This window comes from Dermacentor andersoni, chromosome 2, assembly GCF_023375885.2.
Source record: "Dermacentor andersoni chromosome 2, qqDerAnde1_hic_scaffold, whole genome shotgun sequence".
Taxonomy (NCBI): domain Eukaryota; kingdom Metazoa; phylum Arthropoda; class Arachnida; order Ixodida; family Ixodidae; genus Dermacentor; species Dermacentor andersoni.
Genome location: NC_092815.1, coordinates 97872144 through 97893031, shown reverse-complemented (window position 1 = coordinate 97893031; position 20888 = coordinate 97872144). Strand labels below are relative to the sequence as shown.

The window sequence follows — 20888 nt, the reverse complement described above, 5'->3', positions numbered from 1 at the left end:
GTTTTGAACGAGCACCGTCTCCAGTAACAAAAAAAAAAATATTTGAGTACATTCACCGCTTAGGCCGTGGGTACAGAGTTCCTCATTCAGGCAGCACAACCACAATCCCCTCATCACCAGGACATTAAAAACATTGTCCGAAAGAAGCTCACAAGTTTCTTTGGCACACATGTCTGCATCAACATGGATGCCTTAAGAAACAGAATTGCATTCTGCCTGATACGGCAGTCAGCAGTCAGCAGTCAGCGTACGTCTGAAGCAACACGGCCGCACTGCACAAACTGACAACGTTGCGCTTGGCGTCGTTCGACGTCCATGATAAACACATAGGTGAAGGAGCACCACCACGCAACCGCCATAAAGGGACGGCTTTGCTTTCTTTTCTATAGTATAACGGGCCACAGCGGCGTTTGCATGAGCATATCCTCCATCATGTTCCACGTGGCTTCGCTGGTGACACGCCGTGTAAACTGCCCCTCCCCCCCCCCCCCCCCCCCAAAAAAAAAGAAGGAGGAATCTACAGCCCCTTGAAGAAAAGGCGTTGCACTCCGATGACGCGTCCACCATCAAGACAATGTCGGTGTTCCTTAAACAGTATGGGATGGGGCAATGGCACAAAGCAGAGCGCCGACTTGGCTGCTGCCGGAAAGTTTGTATGGTTGCAGCGCTCGACAGTCAAAGAAGGCGGCTCAGTTCAAGGGCTGTTGTTCGGGTGCAGTGTCGCCGTTGCGTGCGCAGGAGTACTTCTTGACGGAGCCGTTGTTGGGGTTGAGCGAGTCGCCCAGCGATGTGACGTGCGTGGACACGGACATGCGGGTCATGGCGAGGCTGTTGCCCCTACGGCTTGAGAAGCCCCGCTGTAGCCGGTAGCGACCGTACGAGCGCTTCAACAGGTAGAGCACCTGCACAGGAAGAAGTCGAAAGAAAAGAGGGCATCGCGTACAGGCATCACAAGCAATCTGGCATATGTGAAATCTGGGGTGCTTATAGTACACTTGAGACTCATATGTAGGCTGACTGGTCATACACAAGTGGCCAAGTTTGCTTTTATGCGAAGGGAAGGATTACGCAGTGCGTGTTGACACTGCAAATTACGTTACACATATTAAACCAGTGAAATAAAAATCAGCGTCGGAAGTATAAAGAAGGAAACGACAATGATTATCGTGCGTGGGAATTTTCAAAAACATCTTTAGGTCTTGAAAACGTATTGTTTAGCATGCAAGCAGCCAAGTGCGAACACCGATGTACTCAAATAGGGGGACATGTTAGAGAAATTCGAAGCCTTTCTACTAGAACACCGACCGGGCAACAGCGCCATTTCGTTTCAGTCAACACAGAAAGGGCGAAAAACAAAACAAAACAACTATGTTGTTGTTGAACCATGATTAAGAGAAAGATATCTGGTGTGAGGAGCGTCTACAGGAAAATGTCATGGCAAGGGCATGTGCTCGGACTTGAAAACTAACCTATGCATAATCCTGCTGTAAGTTGGTTCCTACTCGATGATAAAAAAAAATGGCAGTGACTGTGCCACTAGTGATTTGAAAAGCCCGTTACATCAAGTGATTATTTCGGGCACAATTATACATGACTTCGTCTGATACTCTGGTCTTTCTAGAACGCGTTTAATCACATTTTAGGATCTGATGTCAACGTGAATGGTGACTAAACTCTCACCTCATACATGAAACAACGACACCGGACTGAAATGGTCTTGAACACGGTGATCGCAAAAAAAAAAAAAGAATAACTAACTTCATCTGTTGATCCCAAGTGTCACCACTATGTTTGCTCTTTTATATACGCTTTAAGATTCTATCGCAAGTAATTTTACACGAACGTTGAAATCTGCAGCCACATTAGAAAGTGTAAGCCTAGGCGAAACTGCATTTGGTTGTTCCGCGTTTTGACTGCCGCCCGCGAAACTGCCGAAAGCACACGCATCTGCGGTGCCACTGGAATACCACATTGTAGTCAAGACGGTCACTTCTAAAGACAAGCGAGAAAGAATAGCAAAAGCTTTTCCCGCTGTGAACGCTTGGGCATGTGGTGTCATCTCTTATGCCTTATGTCTTGTGTGTCATAAGAGCTAAGAGAGAAGAAGGCAATAGGCGGCTTCTACACTGTGCTAACGTTTCGACGAGACCACTAATCTTCGTTCTCTCGTCGAAACGCTGGCAAGAGGTTGATGGTTCCCCATCCGTTGTTGCGCTAATTCAGGCTCACAGTTTTGTAGTAACCTTTGGCCTACGTCGGATATCACGTATTTCTGACTGTCGTCGTTGCCCACGACGTCCGCCAGACTTTCACTGAAATCTAAGGTGGGGAAAAAGGGCACTCGCAAAATGGGCACTAACTGGACCACTCGTAGGGACATCTGGGGCCTGTCGCTGACAGCGTCCCAGCTCGGCCTAATTCCTTCATAGCCGGGGACGCAGCAAGGTGCCAGAAACTGAGAAAAGCTCGGGCTTCTCGATCCATAATAAGGCAATGGAGGGAAAAGATAGGAAATTAGGGGTTCGGGGGTGGGGGTGGGGGATCAGACAGGCACCGACTAAAAGAAGGTAAGCGGCATTTCACTCACGGGGCACGGCCGAGAGACAGGGACAACGCCGTGCACGTTTAGCCGGCAGCAGCGACGTCCTGTCGGCGACGGGACGGAGGAGGGCAAGCAATGCTGAGGCCCCCCACTCAGCAAGCTAGGACCTGGGTGCGCGTCGAACGCCGCCGGTCGTTCGCCCTGGCCAGTGAAGACTCCAATTTCACGAGCTCGATGGACCGCGTGATTTGGCCCTGAATCTGTCGGGTGGACGGCAGCAACAGCGCGTTAGGACACGGCATTGCCATGCGCTCTTTTTACTCGCTTTCACAAAACGTGACTCAGTCGATGTGGGACAGAAATACGCTTCGCATTAACCATCCTCGTTAGTACTGCCGGCACTCCAAATGTAGCGAGTAAGAGTAGACTGAGTGAAAAAAAAAATTGACACAACCGTCGAAAGCTTGAACGAACGTGGGCAGACGTGGTTCGTCGCTACGTGTCTTTTAAAAGGCCTTCACCTGTGCAATGTTTGGGGAACGGCTTGACATTTCAGTGGCTTGGCTTGCAGCTTTCGCAAGCGATTTCTACGAGTTCTAGTAATGTGGGAAGTCGCCCTAGCTAGGCAGCGTCACAAATTCAGCGTGTTACTGCGAGGTGATTGATAAACTATGTGATTTGTGGGTCTCTAGAGAGCGTAGAAAAAAAAAATGTTTTTTTTTTTACAAGCATGCGGAGAACCTACAGCCATTCAATTGTAACCACCTGTTCCTAAAGAAAATATAAGATTGATGTTTGCTAAAATTTTAAAACAAATTATGGTTTCTTAGGTGCAAAATTTAAAGCATGATCTAATTATGAAGCACGCCGTAATGCGGGACTCCGGAAATTTGGACCACCTGTGGTTATCTAACGTGTACCTAAATCTAAGTACATGGGTGTTTTCTCATTTCGCCCCCATCGAAATGCGGCCGCCGTGGCCGGAATTTGATCCCGCGACTTGATGCTTAGCAACCCAACACTATATTCCGCTATTCCATAAGCCACTAAGCATATTTCATATTCCATAAGCCACTAAGCAACCACGGCGGGTCATTTGTTAAAATTGAGCGCCTTATAAGCAAGATGACACGTTACAAGGTTAATCCTCTATTCGCTATGGGCGTTTCAGTGCTTATTTAGGAACATTGTGAATCATAGCGAACAATATAATGTATTGAGAAACGGCTGTCAAATAGTACTGGTCTTAGAATCGCCGAGTAGAACTTTCATTCAGGCCCGTTCAGGAGTACCTTGAAAACGAAATACGAAATGGCGCTGTTGGAAGGTGGTAGTCACGCGACTGACGCTACAACTGACGGATGCTACAGCTACAGCTTGCTTTATATTTGGCTGCGGTGGTAATTTGTGGATAGCTTTTGAGTAGAAGTCGATAAATTATGTCGAAAATTAAGAGGAAGCTATAGTTTCGGGCCCAACTCCGACGCCGCCTATTCAAATACATGTAAAAGGCAGAAATGTTTTTCTGAGATAACCACTGGGCCGATTTTAATTAAATTTGTTGCTTTTGAGAGAAAAAGTTAAATTTTAGTAAGTGTTGGAAGCAGAACTTCGATTTAGGGAATGAATTTCTCTAAGGAAATAAAAAAAATAAGCTGGTAAGTTTGAATAAAGTAGAAGAACGATGTTTACAAATCCGTAGATTTGCACCAGGAACAGGTATCGCAGGTCTGTAAACTGCATACGTTATAGCCTCCAAAGCGGATAAATTTGATATGTCAACTTATATCTTTCGTAAATTTCCTACATTGTTTACAAAGCTTTTGCAAAAGTTGCACTCACATATTGGTGGCTTATCTGAGAGCCATGTATAATAAACCAGTTTTGTCCTTTTCATTTGTAGTATTTGGTGCAATATAAAGAATTGTTATAGCTTTTTTTTATTGTTGAGTTACAGAGGCGAACTTCATAGTTTCCTTTGCTAAAGATATGAGATTTTTGCCAATCTTTATAAATATATTGACGACTTAAATAAAAAATTCGCATCAAGCGGTCACTAGATTTTAACTTTTGCTTTTAAATGCAACAAACCTCATCAAATGCGATGCACTGGTTGCCGAGAAGAGCGAGTTCTCCTTTCCCATGTATTTATATAGGAGCCCCCTTTAAAGCTTCCCCTTAAAGCGCATCATCATCAGAGATTTCAGTCACGCGTTGTAGGCGAGAAGCAAGATATCGGCTGGCCTAAAACAAATGAAGGAATGCGCTGCTGTACAAGAATACGCCTCTTCAAGTAAATTTTGCTTCTGAATGCAAAAAATAACGTATGAAACAAGCAGGGGCAAAAAAAAGAAGAGTGCAGTACGCATGCTACAGTGGGTCTACAGAATAAATGGTCAAGCTACTGCAAAGGGAAAGAAGGAATAGGACAAAGAGCGGCATGCACATCTGTTTAAACTAAGTGCTTTGGGACGGGGAAGAAAAACGTGAGTGACAGCCCGTCCAGTGCACATAATTTTCATAAGCAACCTCGTTTCAATATTCCCGTCACATATTTTCGAACTCCCACCACTCATTCACTTTCGACGAATTTGTCGCTTCCGAAGCGCAGAGGAGCTGTTGATGTGCATATCTTTCCTCCTAAATTCGCCTGCCATTTCACGCAGCGCCAAGGTCGGAACTTCAAGATTCGGCGAAGTAGGGGAGTGTGCTGCACTGTGTACAATATTAAGATAGCAATAATTTTCGAGATCTTTCAATTAAGAATATCTAATTAGCCATTACAGCCTGCCAAAGGCCAGTCCTCGGTAAATTAGACGAAACATTGAGATCGGGGAAGGGGCACCTAGTTTATGAATAATAAAAATTTAGGGTGCAAACTACTCTGCCTTTTCTTCTCCACACGACGAATGCGACCAAAATGACAACGAAGTTAGTAATAATTATTTTGCCGTCTCTACCAGCAACGTGTTTCAGCATTCAGATATTCTTCGTCAGGGGTCTTTTTTGCTTTAAAGTGCGGCTAGCTCTCTGCTCGAAACCTATGCATTAGTAATCGAACAAATGACACACCTGGTGAGAGGACGTACAAATGTGCCTATTAAGTATGCGCAAACAAAAATTTCTGTTTTGGAAAAGTATGCCTAGTTAGTCAGGGTCGTTCATGCGGCCTACTCAAATGCGATATTTCACATTTAGTAAATTTAAATAAACAGCAACAGTGACTGTGTTGAATGCCCAAATTTCTGCCGCTGTTGTTACAGTTTCCGACTATATACATATTTAAGCCGATAATGAATACTTGTCTTGCGTACTTATTAATTCCGCGCGAAAACAACGAAAGACACCCAGTTAGAAGGACACAGGATGACTCGGTGTCTTTCGTTGTTATCGCGCTGAATTAAAAACTATGCACCCTTTCCAAAGCGCCCATCTTTCTGCGTTAGCACAATACTTGTACTTATTCACAATTTCAGTATTGACCACAATTCCAGCAATTCCATCTTCTCCCGCGAAAAGAAATTGTACTGCCTTCAATCTCCCAAAACACCATAACATAATCTCCTTCGACTGTAGAAGCACTACTTACCTCTCCGTTGAGATAGCAGAATATCACAGCTACGAAAAATCCCTGCAAGAAAAAGAAAAGCAGCGTTAAACCAGCAAATTTCGACTTCGTTTTCCGTTACGAAGAAATCAAATGCGCAGGCACCATCTCCCCCTCTAAAAACATTCACTGAGAATCAACGAGCCTACAAAGTGGTTGACTCCAGTCCATATATTATGGAAAGAAATACAAGTAGCCTGCGCAAAGTAACGAATGTTCTTAGAAAAATAAAAGTAATATTTTATTAATAACCGATTAATACGAACGTTGTTATACTTATGAGGAGTCGAGGCCAACAAAGCATCGGCTTTTCTAATTACGCCAGGCAAGTTTAGAGCGTGTGGCTCTGGGAACTCAGCCACCCGTACGGGCCACAGCTTTGGCTATCCCGTGCACGACAGCCTACGTCATGAACGTTATTTGATTTATGGCCGGTGCGAAACATGAACATGGACTGAAAGCTCTAATTATACTTAGAATCACATTGACGCAACATCACTGTCAAACGCAAGGAGCTGGAAAAGCAAGTAGAAAGACTAAGCTCCACGAAGACTGGGACAGTGCAAGGGCTTTGGAACGCCCTATTCTATACCTTAATATTTAAGGGGAAAGCGTTAAGTGGCTCATAACCCCGGTGGTTTTGAATAATAAATAAATAAAATAAAAGCGCCGTCCGGTCAAATGCTACAAAAACAATCATCATCAGTAGTGGCCAATGCCCCCCCCCCCCCCATTCAAGCAAATAATGCAATGGCTCATCCCTCTCGTAATGCAGAGGCTACAAGCACTCAGAAGAGTAAAGCGTATACAGTACATACATTCATAGGAATCACGCATACAACGTAAAGAAGTTTGGCTTCTAGTCAAATGGTAAAAAAAAGGAACCCCGTGACCTTCTCAATGGCTCGTACCCTCGTAAGGCTGAGGCTACAAGCGCTCAGAAAAGTGAAGCAAACAGTGCATACATAAATAGAAATCAGAACAGCATGCGTTTCGATCCGCTGCTGATAGGATGCAGCGTAAAGTCGAAAAGAAACGTCGTTGGCGCAAGTCTGACACCGCCATACGAGCGCGCGACGCCGCAGCTAAGCGTTGAAAAACGAGCCGAAGGAGCCGAACTGCGAAATAAGCTACGCGACGATGCGAGACGCCTCATCACCAACTGTGCTGCAGGCTATCGCCTTCACGTGTTACAGCAGTGTATGCCGACCTTGGGGAATGGTTTTCTTTGACCAGCATTTACGCTGTCAGATGCAACGTAAAGTCGAAGAGACACGTCTTTGGCGCGAGTCTGACACCGCTATACGAGCGCGCGAAGCCGCAGCTAAGCGTCGAAAAACGAGCCGAACTGCGAAAGCAGCAACGCGACGATGCGAGACGCAAACTGTGCTGCAGGCTATCGCCTTCACGTGTTACAGGAGTGTAAGCCGACCTTGGGGAACAGTTTTCTTTTGACCAGCAGTTACACTGTAAAGTGTTTTCGCCCTGGAAACATGGAACTAGACAGTAATTGGAGAAAGTGGTTCGGCGTGAGAAGTCTTTCAATAATATGCCTACTACCCGGCGTGGTCCTGCCGTGGCTATGCCATTCAGCTGCCGAGAACGAGCTCAGGAATTCGATTCCAGCCTTCGATGGCTGTATTGCTGTAGAGGCTGAATGCAAAAACGCTCGTGTTCCGATATTCTGGTGCACATTAAGAATACCAAAACGCAAGAAAAAGAAACCATTATTTTTGAGGTGTTCATTGCGGCGTCTCATATGCCTTTGTAATGCTTTGAGAGTAAAATACAGCCACTGCCTTTTTTGTGTGTATATTGAGCAAGCGCCAGCCAATATGGTGATCAGGGCCGCACTTGGAACCACAAGGATTCACGACACGCCATTATTCTCTAACACTTCGACTGTTCCTTGACATGTCATCCGTGTACTGACAGGTATAGAGTCTCCCGACTTTTATCGGTGAAAATTGGGGAACAGAAATGTGCATGTGAGACGGATTTCGCAAGTTCAAGTACGCGGAGAAGAAAGTTTCTCCACCGTGTTGGCCACATATACAAACGTAACTGCAAACATATATCCAATTAATTTCCTCCTCAGCTGTGTGCTTTAGTACGGGAACGCATTTTATTTATTTTGCAAGAGCTATAAAGTAAATTAGGCGTAAAAGCATAAGTATAAGCATAAGCATGACCGGGGCAATTGGAGAAGTATGGGAGAGGCCTTTGCCCTGCAGTGGGCGTAACCAGGCTGATGATGATGATGATGATGAAAAGCATAAGTCAACGAGGGATATCTTTTTCCCCGTTACGCATTATGTAGCAGTCACATTAAGGGAGAATACCCATAAATAGGCAGACGATCCTGTAGTTTGACGCACGACGTTCCTCTAGCTGAATGCTCATTTCACCGGCATTCCCCCACGCAGCGACCTTAAATAAAGTAGGTGGCAGTGTGTGACGTTGTGTGTGTCACTGTGTTGGTGACCATGTGTGACGATAGTGTCTGATATTACGAAGCAATAGGCAATTAATGGGGGTGACGTTGCAAACAGTGGGCATTAAAGCAGCCTCTCTTCCGTCGTAAAGGATTGTAAAGTGGCGGTGTGATGGCCAGTAGACAGAAATATATATATATATATATATATATATATATATATATATATATATATATGCCCATAAAAGACAGAAAAAGTGATGCATACACCGTAAACAAAAGAGTTCCGCAAGGAAGTGCAGTGCATTAGGCCCATTTCTCTTCAGTGCCACAGTAAGCTATTATTAAAAGGAACGGGACATGCATACATGTTACGCAAAACCGGCGGTCCGGCCAACAACGAGTAAAATAAAGTTAGAAAATTCGTCCGTCCAGCCGATGGTTATCGGATCGAGTCAGTGCGGAAACATTGTTTTCCCGGCGTGGCATTAGACCGCCACCTTCAATGGGCCACACTGGAGGACCACATTAATTGAATCATAAATGTTTTCCGCAGAATCTCAGGCACCAAATCGGGTGGAACAACTGCACCCCTGCTCTCCGTTCACTCAGCAGTCTTCCGCCAGATAATTGCTTGCTCCTCCCCTGTATTGTACAAAGTATCTGCAACATCCCTTGACCGACTACAGCTGTTACAGGCTCGGAGTTTACGAGTGTGTCTAGTAGTCCCGCAAGCTAGAGCCAGTCACCTCACTATTGCAGAAGTGCGGGAACCTACATTTCACCGTAATTCGCAGCATGGAAGCACGCCGGCAACACTTCAAAATTTCTAATCAGCATTTTCCTAACTTACTTCTTTCAATGGGCTCTTTCACGCTACTCACAGACGGCAGCTAGGACAAGAACTACACTCAATATAGATTATCCCGACCGTTCTCACCGGCAAAATGGCTGGGCCCTTGGCCACTCAAAAACAACGCAGCGTAAAGCATAGATCGCACTCGAACATTTCTTCGAACACATGCATCCTTAAAGAGTGCTAGACGCCGCACTAAACAGTAACAACAATGTAACTACAAGTTCGTTTCATTACTGGTATTTTTGTGCGCTTGTATATAATGTGTGTCATAACCTAATTTCTTCTTATGCCATGCTGAAGCTCGATTTTGATAGTCGTGTATCTCCCTGTGCGCGTATTATTTCATCAGTGTGTCTTCTTTATCTGTTCACTTGCTCATCCCAGTCTGCATCGTAGCCTCGTATATTTGTCTGAGCCCATGTATACGCGTATGTGTACGAACTCAGCGTGGTGCAACTTGTCCTCGCCTTTTATCTCTGCATGTTCGTGTGCGTATTAGATTGTGTGCTGTGTATTTTCGGCCCACTGGAACGCTATTCCTTATCTTACAATACATTTTTTTTAATATCCTTGTTACAACTATGCGAAAAGGAGTAGCAGTCGCCATTAAAGAATGACCACACTTCCTTTTTTTTATTTTCGCATCAATAAGAAAGAATTGTGATCAGTAATGAAACCGCTGTCCCGGTCATACTCTAGCGTGACAGGAAGCGTTCGTGCGCTCCTTCCGGCATTTGAGCGCGACTGTGACAAAGCCTGCATGCATTTTAAACGCGAACGTGTCCTACCTGCAAACCGTCGGATGCTTTGCTGATGTACTGATAGATCTCCCAGGCTCCACAGTTGGCTGGACTCCGGTATACCGTCATCAGAAAGTGCATGCCGAATAAGGGGAACAGCACCAGCACAGCACGTACGGCTTTCCTGGGAATTAACAAAATAGCATTGCATAGTCGTACACCCTAAGCCAATACACCGAAAAAAAAAAAAGAAGCATTGGAACATTGGAGGTAGACGGGGGGGTGGGGGGGAGGACAGAGAGAGAGAGAGAGGAAGTCGATGGGACTGGTTGACAAGCACGCCTGCGCACGTGAAAACAAGACAAATTGCACGTGATCGTGGGAAACGCTCATTTAGAAACGTAGGAGATAGGAGTAAATGCGTAAGTGGTAGCACAGATGACTGTCGGTTCATTTGGGCAACCCCTATGACTTTGCCATGAAGGGGACATTCGTTTGCCGAAACGAAGGATTGGAACACAGGTGGCAGCCGCAGCATCATAAATGAATTTCCGAGCCCGTCTCAGAGAGTTTTTTGAGAAAGAAATAGATGAAAGTGTTTCCTGAGCACTCGCTTAGAGTCCGGCGCTGGTGATTTCTGTCAATAAAGAATCATAAAGAAAGACATAAGCGCCTAACTGTAAGCGTGATAGGTATGGGGCATGTTTGTAAATGTCACGCTCTAAGGGGGTTGGGCGGTGGGCTGTATTTGCTAGTTAAGAACCGGACGCCCTCATCAAATAAGAACGAAGCGCTTGCTACAAAGCTGGGAACGATATTCTCCAGGATACACAATGAAAGCCGTCAACAAAGTCAAAGCGGAATAATCCATGCTTTACAGAACAAATTTGTTTAGAAGTTTACGCCGGGTACGTGTTTGCTAGTTCATTAATTATTTTTGCCCGCCTTTCTTTATTTCAAGACATACACTTTAATCCCTTTGGATCTACGAATATACGAATCCTTTGTTCTGAGATAAAAAAGAAAATCTGTGAATAGCTTACCGAAACTGGCTAGGCTCATTTGCGTGGGTGCTCCTAAGCTTGGTGACAAGGACGCGGATGATGTTGCACAGAAAGACGAAGTTTGCCTGAAAAGGTCAAGGAAGAAAACAGCACGAGAGTAAGGACCTCTAACTGTGCGCCATTGCTTGGACAAAAAATTAAGAGAGAGTGTTAAAGGACGAGAGATTACGTAGTTAGGACCGCCAACCAATGTTGATGGGAAGGCTTTCTGAATGCATTTCTTCCATCACACGAGAAGACAAGAAGCGTTTATTGCTGTTTAAATAAGTGGAAACACATAAAATATATGTGTCATAGTTTCGTGGTTCGTACTATAGTGTGTAACATAGTCCATAACATAGTCACCACACAGCCCTTAAGTCACCGACTATGTTCGACAGGGTGTCCAATCTTACTTGAAGAAAACTTTAAAAAATAGAATGGTGCACCTTAGAAGACTACAACCAATGGTATACTGTTAGTAGCTATAGTTGTCGGCGATGTCGCCATACAAGAATGCAGTGAAGTAGTTCTTTTCATAATTGCCAATCTTTCTTAAAAGCCCCGAAAAAGATAACCCCGTGAAAAATTACCTCGAAGAAACAACTTCGTTTATTGTTTCTGAGCACACTCTACCTCTTTTCGACTGCGACTTATGCTCCAAAACGAAAATTTATAATTTCGTATACTTAAGCTGAACGTAATAGCCTAATTAGTTTCACTTCAAAAACAAACGAATAAAGAAACAAACAAGAAAACGTCTAAATTGACTCACGACGACTTCGAACAGTATACCGTTGGTCTAGTTCGTCAACGGTGTACCATTTTATTGTCAAAGTTAGCTTCTAGCTCCGTGAAACACCGGGCATAGTCCGTAACTATTACTTGGTCTCCACAGTATGGGCGCCATACAGCCCATAACATACGTTCCGGGACCATAGCACGCTGCCGTACGGCCTCATAGTCCCAATCTGAATACGTTCCAAAGTCCGGGACTAACGTGAACCGTAATTGAACTTGGAATTCCAGTGTCTCTGCTAGCTTGCAATTTCTAGATGTTATCGAGAAATGTTATCAAAATTGCTGACTTAATTCTTGTGGGAATGAAAACCGAGGCTCGCAATGCAAGACCGACAAGACGGAGTAGTTGTGATGACGCTGCAGTTCACGTACGCTTATGTTTTCTGGAAATCATGGAATGCGGGAAGACCTGCTCTGCTGCGGGCAATGCAGCTCGCAATATGGAACTGTGCAGTCACCATTACAGTAGCCACTGCGGAGCTGTTCAGCATACAAGATTAAAAGCATCAAAATTTAACCATAGGTAAAGACCCACCTACCATAAGTACCCCATCTGTCCTTGGCCGACAGGTCGCAACATCATGTCGCGAAACACAGTGTTTGTCAGCATTTCATGTCGGTTGGAAGCGAAAGTGCGATCCGTGATATTGGCCTCGAGCTCCACCACTGGAAAAGCTGGCGCCACCGTCGGCGTGACGTGCTAGGAGGGATCACGTGGACAGAGTGGCCGCGTCGACTGCTTCGGGAGCGCCGAAGCGAGCTGAAAACGAGTTTAAATTCCCTCGTACGCTGCGGTCCTCATTTAGTGGCGAAATTTTCCCGCTTCGAGTGTCACCTTTACAACGCTTGAAAGCACTACAATAGGTAGTGGCTGCCTTTGAAGGCGCGCAACATGGTAGGCTACTGCTCGGTGCCGCAGGGCCGAACGCACGTAACGGAGGGCGGTGTCAGCCTTATTCACACGTAGCAGCAGGACAAGAAGCTGCGTGAAGCTTGGCTCGTGAAACATAAAACTGGCAAACAGTCATCGGCTACAACTCGGGTATGCAGCAAGCACAGACGCGAGGAAGATTTCTGCTACGGCGCCCGGTCTGCGATGTTCTGAAAACGCGCACTGAGACGCTCGCCCGAGTCCGCTGCCCGACTAATGTCATGACTGTTTGGTCTATGAACTTGTCGATGCTATAGATACTGGCAAGTTCAGTGGAGTGGAAAGGCAACGGTAAGAAGCACATTTAAAAAAAAGCATGGCATATGGTCATGTTTGTGTTATGAATTAATGCACTGGATTACAAGAAAAGAAGCAGCGGGAAATGGCATGCTGAGAACACCGATAACATACAGTGCGACGCAAATCGAGAAATAATATTGAAAGGTCAAAGAATTTAGAAGAAAAAAAAGAGTGAATCGTCGCGACGGCACATCACAGTCCCCGTAGGCGTCGAAGTCTCTACAGTGAAGTTATTTTTGAACAGCTCTGATAGCACCCACGCAACAATGGTTGCTTGCATACTGTCAAATGCTCATATTCTGCGGCCTGAAGCTCATGGCACGGTGCGAAAACGCGCGCGCGGAGAAAGCGAAACAGTGCGCGGACAAGCATGCAGACGCGCAGTCGGTCGCTGCGAAGCTACGCGATCGCTGCATTGAGGCTTCGTTCTATTACGCTCCATTTAGTTATACAAACACTATAAGAACATATTTCACACAGCTTGCTCTCAGCGTTTACCTATCTTTCACGCAAGAAGCCGGTTCGGGAGACACCATCGCGGCGACCACGCGCAGTGGCGTTCACTGTAGGTATTCGGTAAAGAGTTAGCGTCTGTAAACGATTGCGTGCTTTCAGTTTGCCCAAGATTATTATTTAGACAGTAAAAAACTTCTCTCATTTCGAAAGTACTTACAGAAATGTCCGGGAGAGCTCGCGCGTGGTGTTTTCAGTCGCGCGTGGTGTTTTCAGAAAGCGAAACAGTGCGCGGACAAGCATGCAGACGCGCAGTCGGTCGCTGCGAAGCTACGCGATCGCTGCATTGAGGCTTCGTTCTATTACGCTCCATTTAGTTATACAAACACTATAAGAACATATTTCACACAGCTTGCTCTCAGCGTTTACCTATCTTTCACGCAAGAAGCCGGTTCGGGAGACACCATCGCGGCGACCACGCGCAGTGGCGTTCACTGTAGGTATTCGGTAAAGAGTTAGCGTCTGTAAACGATTGCGTGCTTTCAGTTTGCCCAAGATTATTATTTAGACAGTAAAAAACTTCTCTCATTTCGAAAGTACTTACAGAAATGTCCGGGAGAGCTCGCGCGTGGTGTTTTCAGTCGCGCGTGGTGTTTTCAGAAAGCGAAACAGTGCGCGGACAAGCATGCAGACGCGCAGTCGGTCGCTGCGAAGCTACGCGATCGCTGCATTGAGGCTTCGTTCTATTACGCTCCATTTAGTTATACAAACACTATAAGAACATATTTCACACAGCTTGCTCTCAGCGTTTACCTATCTTTCACGCAAGAAGCCGGTTCGGGAGACTCCATCGCGGCGACCGCGCGCAGTGGCGTTCACTGTACGTATTCGGTAAAGAGATAGCGTCTGTAAACGATTGTGTGCTTTCAGTTTGCCCAAGATTATTATTTAGACAGTAAAAAACTTCTCTCATTTCGAAAGTACTTACAGAAATGTCCGGGAGAGCTCGCGCGTGGTGTTTTCAGTGAGCGATGACAGCAAAACCTATGAGGAGCGCGCCGCGCGATCCCTCATACTACGCCAGCGAGGCGCTTCCGCTAGATGGCGACTCCGTAACTCCTCGCCGCCAATTTTGCTGCCGCAATTCAGTCGCACTTAATGTTGCCCGTGCAAACCAGAGAGGAACGCATCACTTCCGCACACAAAAGGGATCCCGGGTCTGCGTGTGCCGACAGCAGGGAGGTGCTATTCTGAGAACAAAAGATTTATTGACCGCCTTGCCTTCTTCTCGGCGAGCTCGGTGGTATGCGATCTGTCAGTTCTTTTTTTCTTTTTCACAGAGCAGAACAGGGCAGTATCGCCGCACCTTGGCGTTCACTTCAATATGCGGTCGGCTCTTGCACCGCAGGCACCCGAAAAAAAAAAAAAAAAAGAGAGAAACAGAAAGGGAGGCTCCTAGGAGCGCTCACTTTTGTGCATGATAGGGACGCGGCTATAATTTACTGCCGCCCACATGTCCGGTATTGCACCGCCCCCCGCGCGCCGACGCAGTGTTCCAGTCGGTGAATACATATTGCGCATACGTGCTCGACACACCCGGCAAGAACCAAGAGGCATCGCCTTGTCACCTGGCAGCCAGGCAGGCAGGCAGGCTGGGCCCGATTTCGCGCAACGACGACATTGCGCCTGTATAGTTTACCTTTGGCGTCGCGTATAGTAACGCATTTCCGCGCGTATCACATGCACGAAATTCCGAAGATAGTAGAGAAATTCTGTCTTAAGAACGTCATATTCTCATTTTTGCTTTCGTTTTGCCTAGGATGACTGAGAAGTCAACGCGAAGCTCGAACCGCACTGTCTGATTCGCAAACAGAGTATAACTTCTCTGCGTCGTGGAAACAAGCGCCCAGTATGACGTCGTAAGCCAGCGCCGGCAGGTGGAGTGTTAGTTACGGTGTTGGTCAAAAAGTGGACATAGCTCGTTTGAAATCCTGAAGCACAAGCCGAACTTCTTCTTTTTATTTTAATTTTAAACTCTTACTGTCGAATAGCTCCGGTATTCGGAAGTCACAAGGCCTTTGCTGCTGATGTGTTGTAAGTAATGCAGGCACCGAAGAGCGCCTTTATGGTTGTTTTGTGAGCTACGATGCGTGCGTGTTCGTGAATAGTTCTCAGAGTTTGCCAGCATTTCGGCCCCTCTTCTGTTATATCATGCTCCTGCGTGTAGCAGAAGGTTAACAATTTTGAAAAAAATGCGAAACGTCCATGAAGATTTCATTATTGCACGGTCGGGAATTCGGGGTTGTGGCACGCGGTTAATAATCAAATACACAATGCTTCCAGGAAAACAGATAAACGTTTTGGTGCCTGTGTCTCTCTAGCGACCACCACAGGTAACGTATTTGCGGCATACTTTCGTGGTGGACTCGCTGCGTCTGTTCACAACGCGCATTGCTGACAGTACAGCCGTCACTCTAACGAGCAATACGTATAAAACCAGCGAGCTTTGGCAATGTGCGAATACGTCGGGCGCTTATCGTGTACGTGGAGGCTCTGTGCTGGAAACATGAGAAGTAAATTAACCCGTTTGCCACTTCATGGGTAAAAATGTCGTTGCTTGGGTTAAATATAAATATATATATATATATATATATATATATATATATATATATATATATATATATATATATATATATACACTCTCCTGGAGAGTGTATATAGTTCAAGAGAGCGTTTACATACATACACACACACACACATATATATATATACCCCTCATTCACTTCTGGACGCTTTATTTTGTAATAAAGCGAATTCCCATACGCGGCTGCTATTGGACAATAGCTGACGTCAATACAGAAGGGTGTTTGGACCAGTGCGCTTCTTCCTATTGTTAGTGTGCACGTTTATTAACGCGACAGCGTTAAGGACCTCGTGTCGCAGAAAAGCCGGTGTCGGCGGTGTTGGCCGTGAGCGAAACATCCCGGAAGGCAATTCTTAAATAAAAACAACTTGCAAGATGGGCTGGGTGGGAATCGAACCAGGGTGTCCGGACTGTGAGTCGGAGACGCTACCACTCAGCCATGAGTTCGATGGTTCAAAGCGGGACAAAAGTGCTTCTAGTGAATGCGGTGTTGCCTTAGAAACGTGCCGTAGAAAGTTATACTGCGGTGTATATCGGTAATTATGAGCATGTAAATTACAGAAGTAATTGCGCGCATTGGGGCCGTGCGGGGACCGGTGCGAGAATGCCCCAATACCCTTGCGTTTAATAAGTTTTCTCGCTCTCTCCCCTTCCAACTTCCAGCGTGCGTCCCTCGAACCCTCGTGTTTAGGCGACGCGGCTCCTCTTTCCGCTCACAGCGCGATTCTTAGGTGCAGCGTCCGATGTGGGACGCCTCTGACGTGATCGCTGCGCCGTAGCGCGTCTGGCGTGAAAGCGTCCCCTGCGATGTGTGCCGTGCTGCTGGCGAGGAGTCATGCGTTTGCGTGGTGCCCCCAAGCGAGATAGAGGAAGATCCCATCGAGGCGTCCTGCGTCCATCAGGTCCGCCTTCATGGCGCGTCGCTGCCCGGCTGTCCGTGCCGATCACGATATTTGGCTCGCGTAGATCGTTTCTCCCTCCGAGACACCGTGTTCTTTGGTTCGTTCCGCTTGCTCAGGCGCACGTTTCGTTGCCGCGCCGAACGCTGCGTTGCTCGGCGCTCACCGCGTGATTGGTGGGTGCAAAGTCCGATGCGGGGCGCCTCGTAAGTGATCGCTGCGCCGTAGCGCATTGTCTTGCGCCCCTTGGCGGGTCGATGGGAACGCTGTCGCGTTCCACTCTTGGAGGCGAAGCTTAAGCGTCCTACAATTTTTGACTAAGTAAAATAAACAGCCTGAAGCAAGCGAGAACGTGCTTTCGAATTTCGATAATAATTACGTACTTCCGGAAGAAGCCATCTGTCGGCTGCTCACGCCTGGCTGCGGCCGCCCGCGTAGGAATTAAACATTGGCCGCCCTACTTATCAGTGTCGTAGCCGGTGGGCCTCGCTAATATCGACTAGTTTTGAACGCTCAACCAGCTTGGAACCAGGCGGAACTTTAGGTCAGACCACACGCACGCTTACCAGCCCGCGCTCACTCCTGGCCGCTGCTGGTTAAACGCCTTGACAGACTAATTGATAGCGCTTCAAAAAATGCGCAATTCGGATGTGGCCACTATCCGTCAGTCAGGCTGGTGAAGGACAAAGCCGGTCTCCGCACCACGCAGCAAGGACAGACTGTAGCATACGAGCGCGAGCGCGCACTCAAGCCCTGTCGTGCAGAAATCCATTGCAACGTTGCCCTTACTACACCATACCCGTACCCACTACAGTTGCGTGCGGCTGCGCTCTGCTACGCAGCGTAGATACCGCGGCCGCCGTGGGGTGCCGCGACGAGTCCGCTGGCTAAGCGCACTGAGGCTCGCTGAGGACAACCGCGTTTGGCTTACGTTGGGCGCGTCGTAGGTGCGAAAATTCAAAGTAGGGTACGTTATCATCCAAAATCAAATTTCAACTGCGCGCCGCGGTGATATTTAGAAGGCCGAGGATTGTGGGCACGCCCAGCTCCACTGCAGCCTTCGTAGGGCAAGGCATTGAAGGAATGGAAGAAATGCGAAGGCCGTGTTTGACTGCCAATAACCGCGCCTCTGATGAACGCATTGACGTAGTTTTTGCGGCAAAGTATGTCTAAAATAGCCTATTTTAACTTCAAATGCATTTATACTCTTCAATAAAAAGTGATTCAGGGCCCCTTTAATATGAACCCGGGAGCGGGATGCCGGCCTGAAAGACGTGCTTGTTCTACAAAGCCATCTCAAGCTTATTCAAATGAAACTTCAGGATCTCAAGAGTGCAGCATTTTGTTGCCGTCTTAATTTGAAATTTAGTGGGACTAGGTACTGCGGTGCCACGTTGCATTGGATGGGGTGCGCAAACACCGAAACACTGAGCGTAGTGTCTCGAAGACTTATGATAAAGAAATTGCGCAGATCCCAGGAGCTGTGAAAATCGATGTTATGCAAAGCTAGCATCATTTGGGATTAAGCAGTGAATTACCACACGGGACCAACATGTTTGCATGAGGCGAGCAATTGTTTGTGCTTGTTTGACGCCAACAGCAAGTCAACGACATGATGACTGGTTGATTTTACTCCACAGAAGAAATGTTAGAGCCTATTTCATTATGACCTGAGCCGATTCCAAAGGCAGGGCAATATGTCCCACAGCGTCTAAAAGCGCTAGCTGCCACCAAGAAAAGACTGAGTAAAATGGGCCTGTTGCGAATGTCCATGCAGTGTCACACACGTATGCAAGCACAGGCGCCCCATTCGGAAGCGTCTCAAAGTGCTAGCTGCGAAACGAAACAAGTGCGCTGTCGCTGATTTCAGATGCTATAGATTTGGTCTCAAGAGGAAGTATTTTAATGATTGGAAAATGTAGAGAGGTCGGCCGGATAATGGAGCATCTGGCCTGCTACTCTACGTAAGGGAAGGGGAAGAGGGGAAGAAAAAGGGTCACTATGGGGGATGATAATGGGAGCAAGGAGGTGAAGGACATATTACACAACTGGTATCACAGGCGTGAATCCAGGCCCGTGTCACCTAGGAAACGTGAATGTGCACGCATTGTCTCTGTCATCTGCCAACTCTGTGGCCATGCGCCCAGCAAGAGGTCCTCCGACAGTGGTCCATTGCGTAAATGTCTCAAGGTATCTGCCATTGTCAGTCTTTCGCGCGCATGCTCAGGGCACACCACGAGCACATGTTCTATAGTCTCTAGAGCGCCACACACTGAACAGTCCGGGGAGTCTGTCCGTCCAATAATGTGCAAATATTTGCGCGTGAAGGCGACGCCTAATCGCAGTCTGTGTATCAGGCTCAAAGTGCTAGACAAAACAAGCGCGCTGACAAAACCAGGGCACAAATAAGCTGATACTTTCAGAGAGGCACTATAGCGTCACGTAACAGTATAGAAGTAGCGCTACACAACTACGTATATTCATCGTGCAAAAAAATGTCGCCCGCCATATTCAATCCATTCATCCGGTCCGCTGCTATAGGGCTGAAAAATGTGAAAGTTGGAACCTTCTTTTAGCGTACAGGCCTCGACAGGAAGGCAAGACTTACAAATAGGCAGAAGAGACCTGGAGCCAGTGTAATCCAGTTGTATCCTTCGACGTTATCCATCCAGCAACTGCGTTGACAAAACAGTATTGGTCAAGTGAACTGTGAGCGGTTTCGAAAACGACCGATCGGCTTCTCGTGCGCATGCAGACTATATATGAAGCACTGGTGCGCGTTGGTAAGAGAGCCGCTTAAGCGCCAAACAAAGTGCAGAGTGACCACGTGTAGAGAGACATGCCAAGACGAAAAATCGTGCAAACGTAAACGCCGCCTTAAAGGAGACACCAAAGAGAAAGACCACCAGTCAGTTTAGACTGATAAGGTTGGCTTTTAAAACCTTATTTTCGTTAATTTCGCGGTAATTGATTCATTATTAAAAGAAAACCAATTAGGGACAAGCTTTCATTCTTTTAATCTCCTACAAAGAATGCGGTACCGAAATGTCAGTGTGATGTGGTGAATATAAAAGTTCTTTTCTTAAATTTGGGTCATTTTGGCTCATCAGTAAATGTTGAAGCTTGCTGAGTGTTATGTCTAGCTCTTTTAGAACACAATGTGGTTCCATCTTTACCGGCAGAAAGTTAACTAATTCCGAGCAGATGTCGTCATAGTTTGTGACATCACAGCTAGTTAGTGCAGTAATATCAAGGCGTCGTCACCACCAGTCCCTCTTTCCTGCGTTTTTCAGGCTTACGAAGCTTTCTGAACGGTGATCACTTTGCTAATAAAGTGAGAAATATGTTCCTCTTTAGAGTCCCTTTAAGCTTCAGCGATATATAGCGGCACGAAACACGTATGTCCGCATGCAACGATCGTTTTTCCATGCAGGGTAAAGTACATCGCGTCGTTCGATCTGATTACGTGTCTGTGACAGAACTTCGGGGTGGAACCTTTGTGTGTGTGTGCTTTCTATGTTAACGTAACTATTCCGTTCCAGCTGTACTGACCATGTTCACCAGTACAGCAATCAGTGAACATTCAGCGGCAGTGTGATAGCATTACTGCATTATATTATCAATGTGCTGTTAGC

General features: G+C 46.6%; 1 protein-coding gene across 6 annotated transcripts in view; it reads right to left on the bottom strand.

Moving 5' to 3' along the window:
• The window catches only part of LOC126541591 (calcitonin gene-related peptide type 1 receptor-like), a 375314-nt gene that overhangs the window by 4428 nt on the left and 349998 nt on the right, over nucleotides 1–20888 (bottom strand). For 5 of the 6 annotated variants that reach the window (XM_072286476.1, XM_072286478.1, XM_072286477.1 and 2 more), the window contains 5 exons: nucleotides 19862–19928; nucleotides 11226–11311; nucleotides 10231–10366; nucleotides 6132–6173; nucleotides 1–902 (listed from right to left, as the gene is read on the bottom strand). The exon at nucleotides 1–902 is cut by the window's left edge and continues 4428 nt beyond it. In XM_072286476.1, coding sequence (XP_072142577.1) covers nucleotides 690–902; nucleotides 6132–6173; nucleotides 10231–10366; nucleotides 11226–11311; nucleotides 19862–19928 — 544 coding nt within the window. In that variant the 3' untranslated portion in view covers nucleotides 1–689. Of the gene's footprint in view, nucleotides 903–2587; nucleotides 2803–6131; nucleotides 6174–10230; nucleotides 10367–11225; nucleotides 11312–19861; nucleotides 19929–20888 lie in introns of all 6 variants that reach the window. The other variant, XR_011892806.1, reaches the window with a different exon arrangement.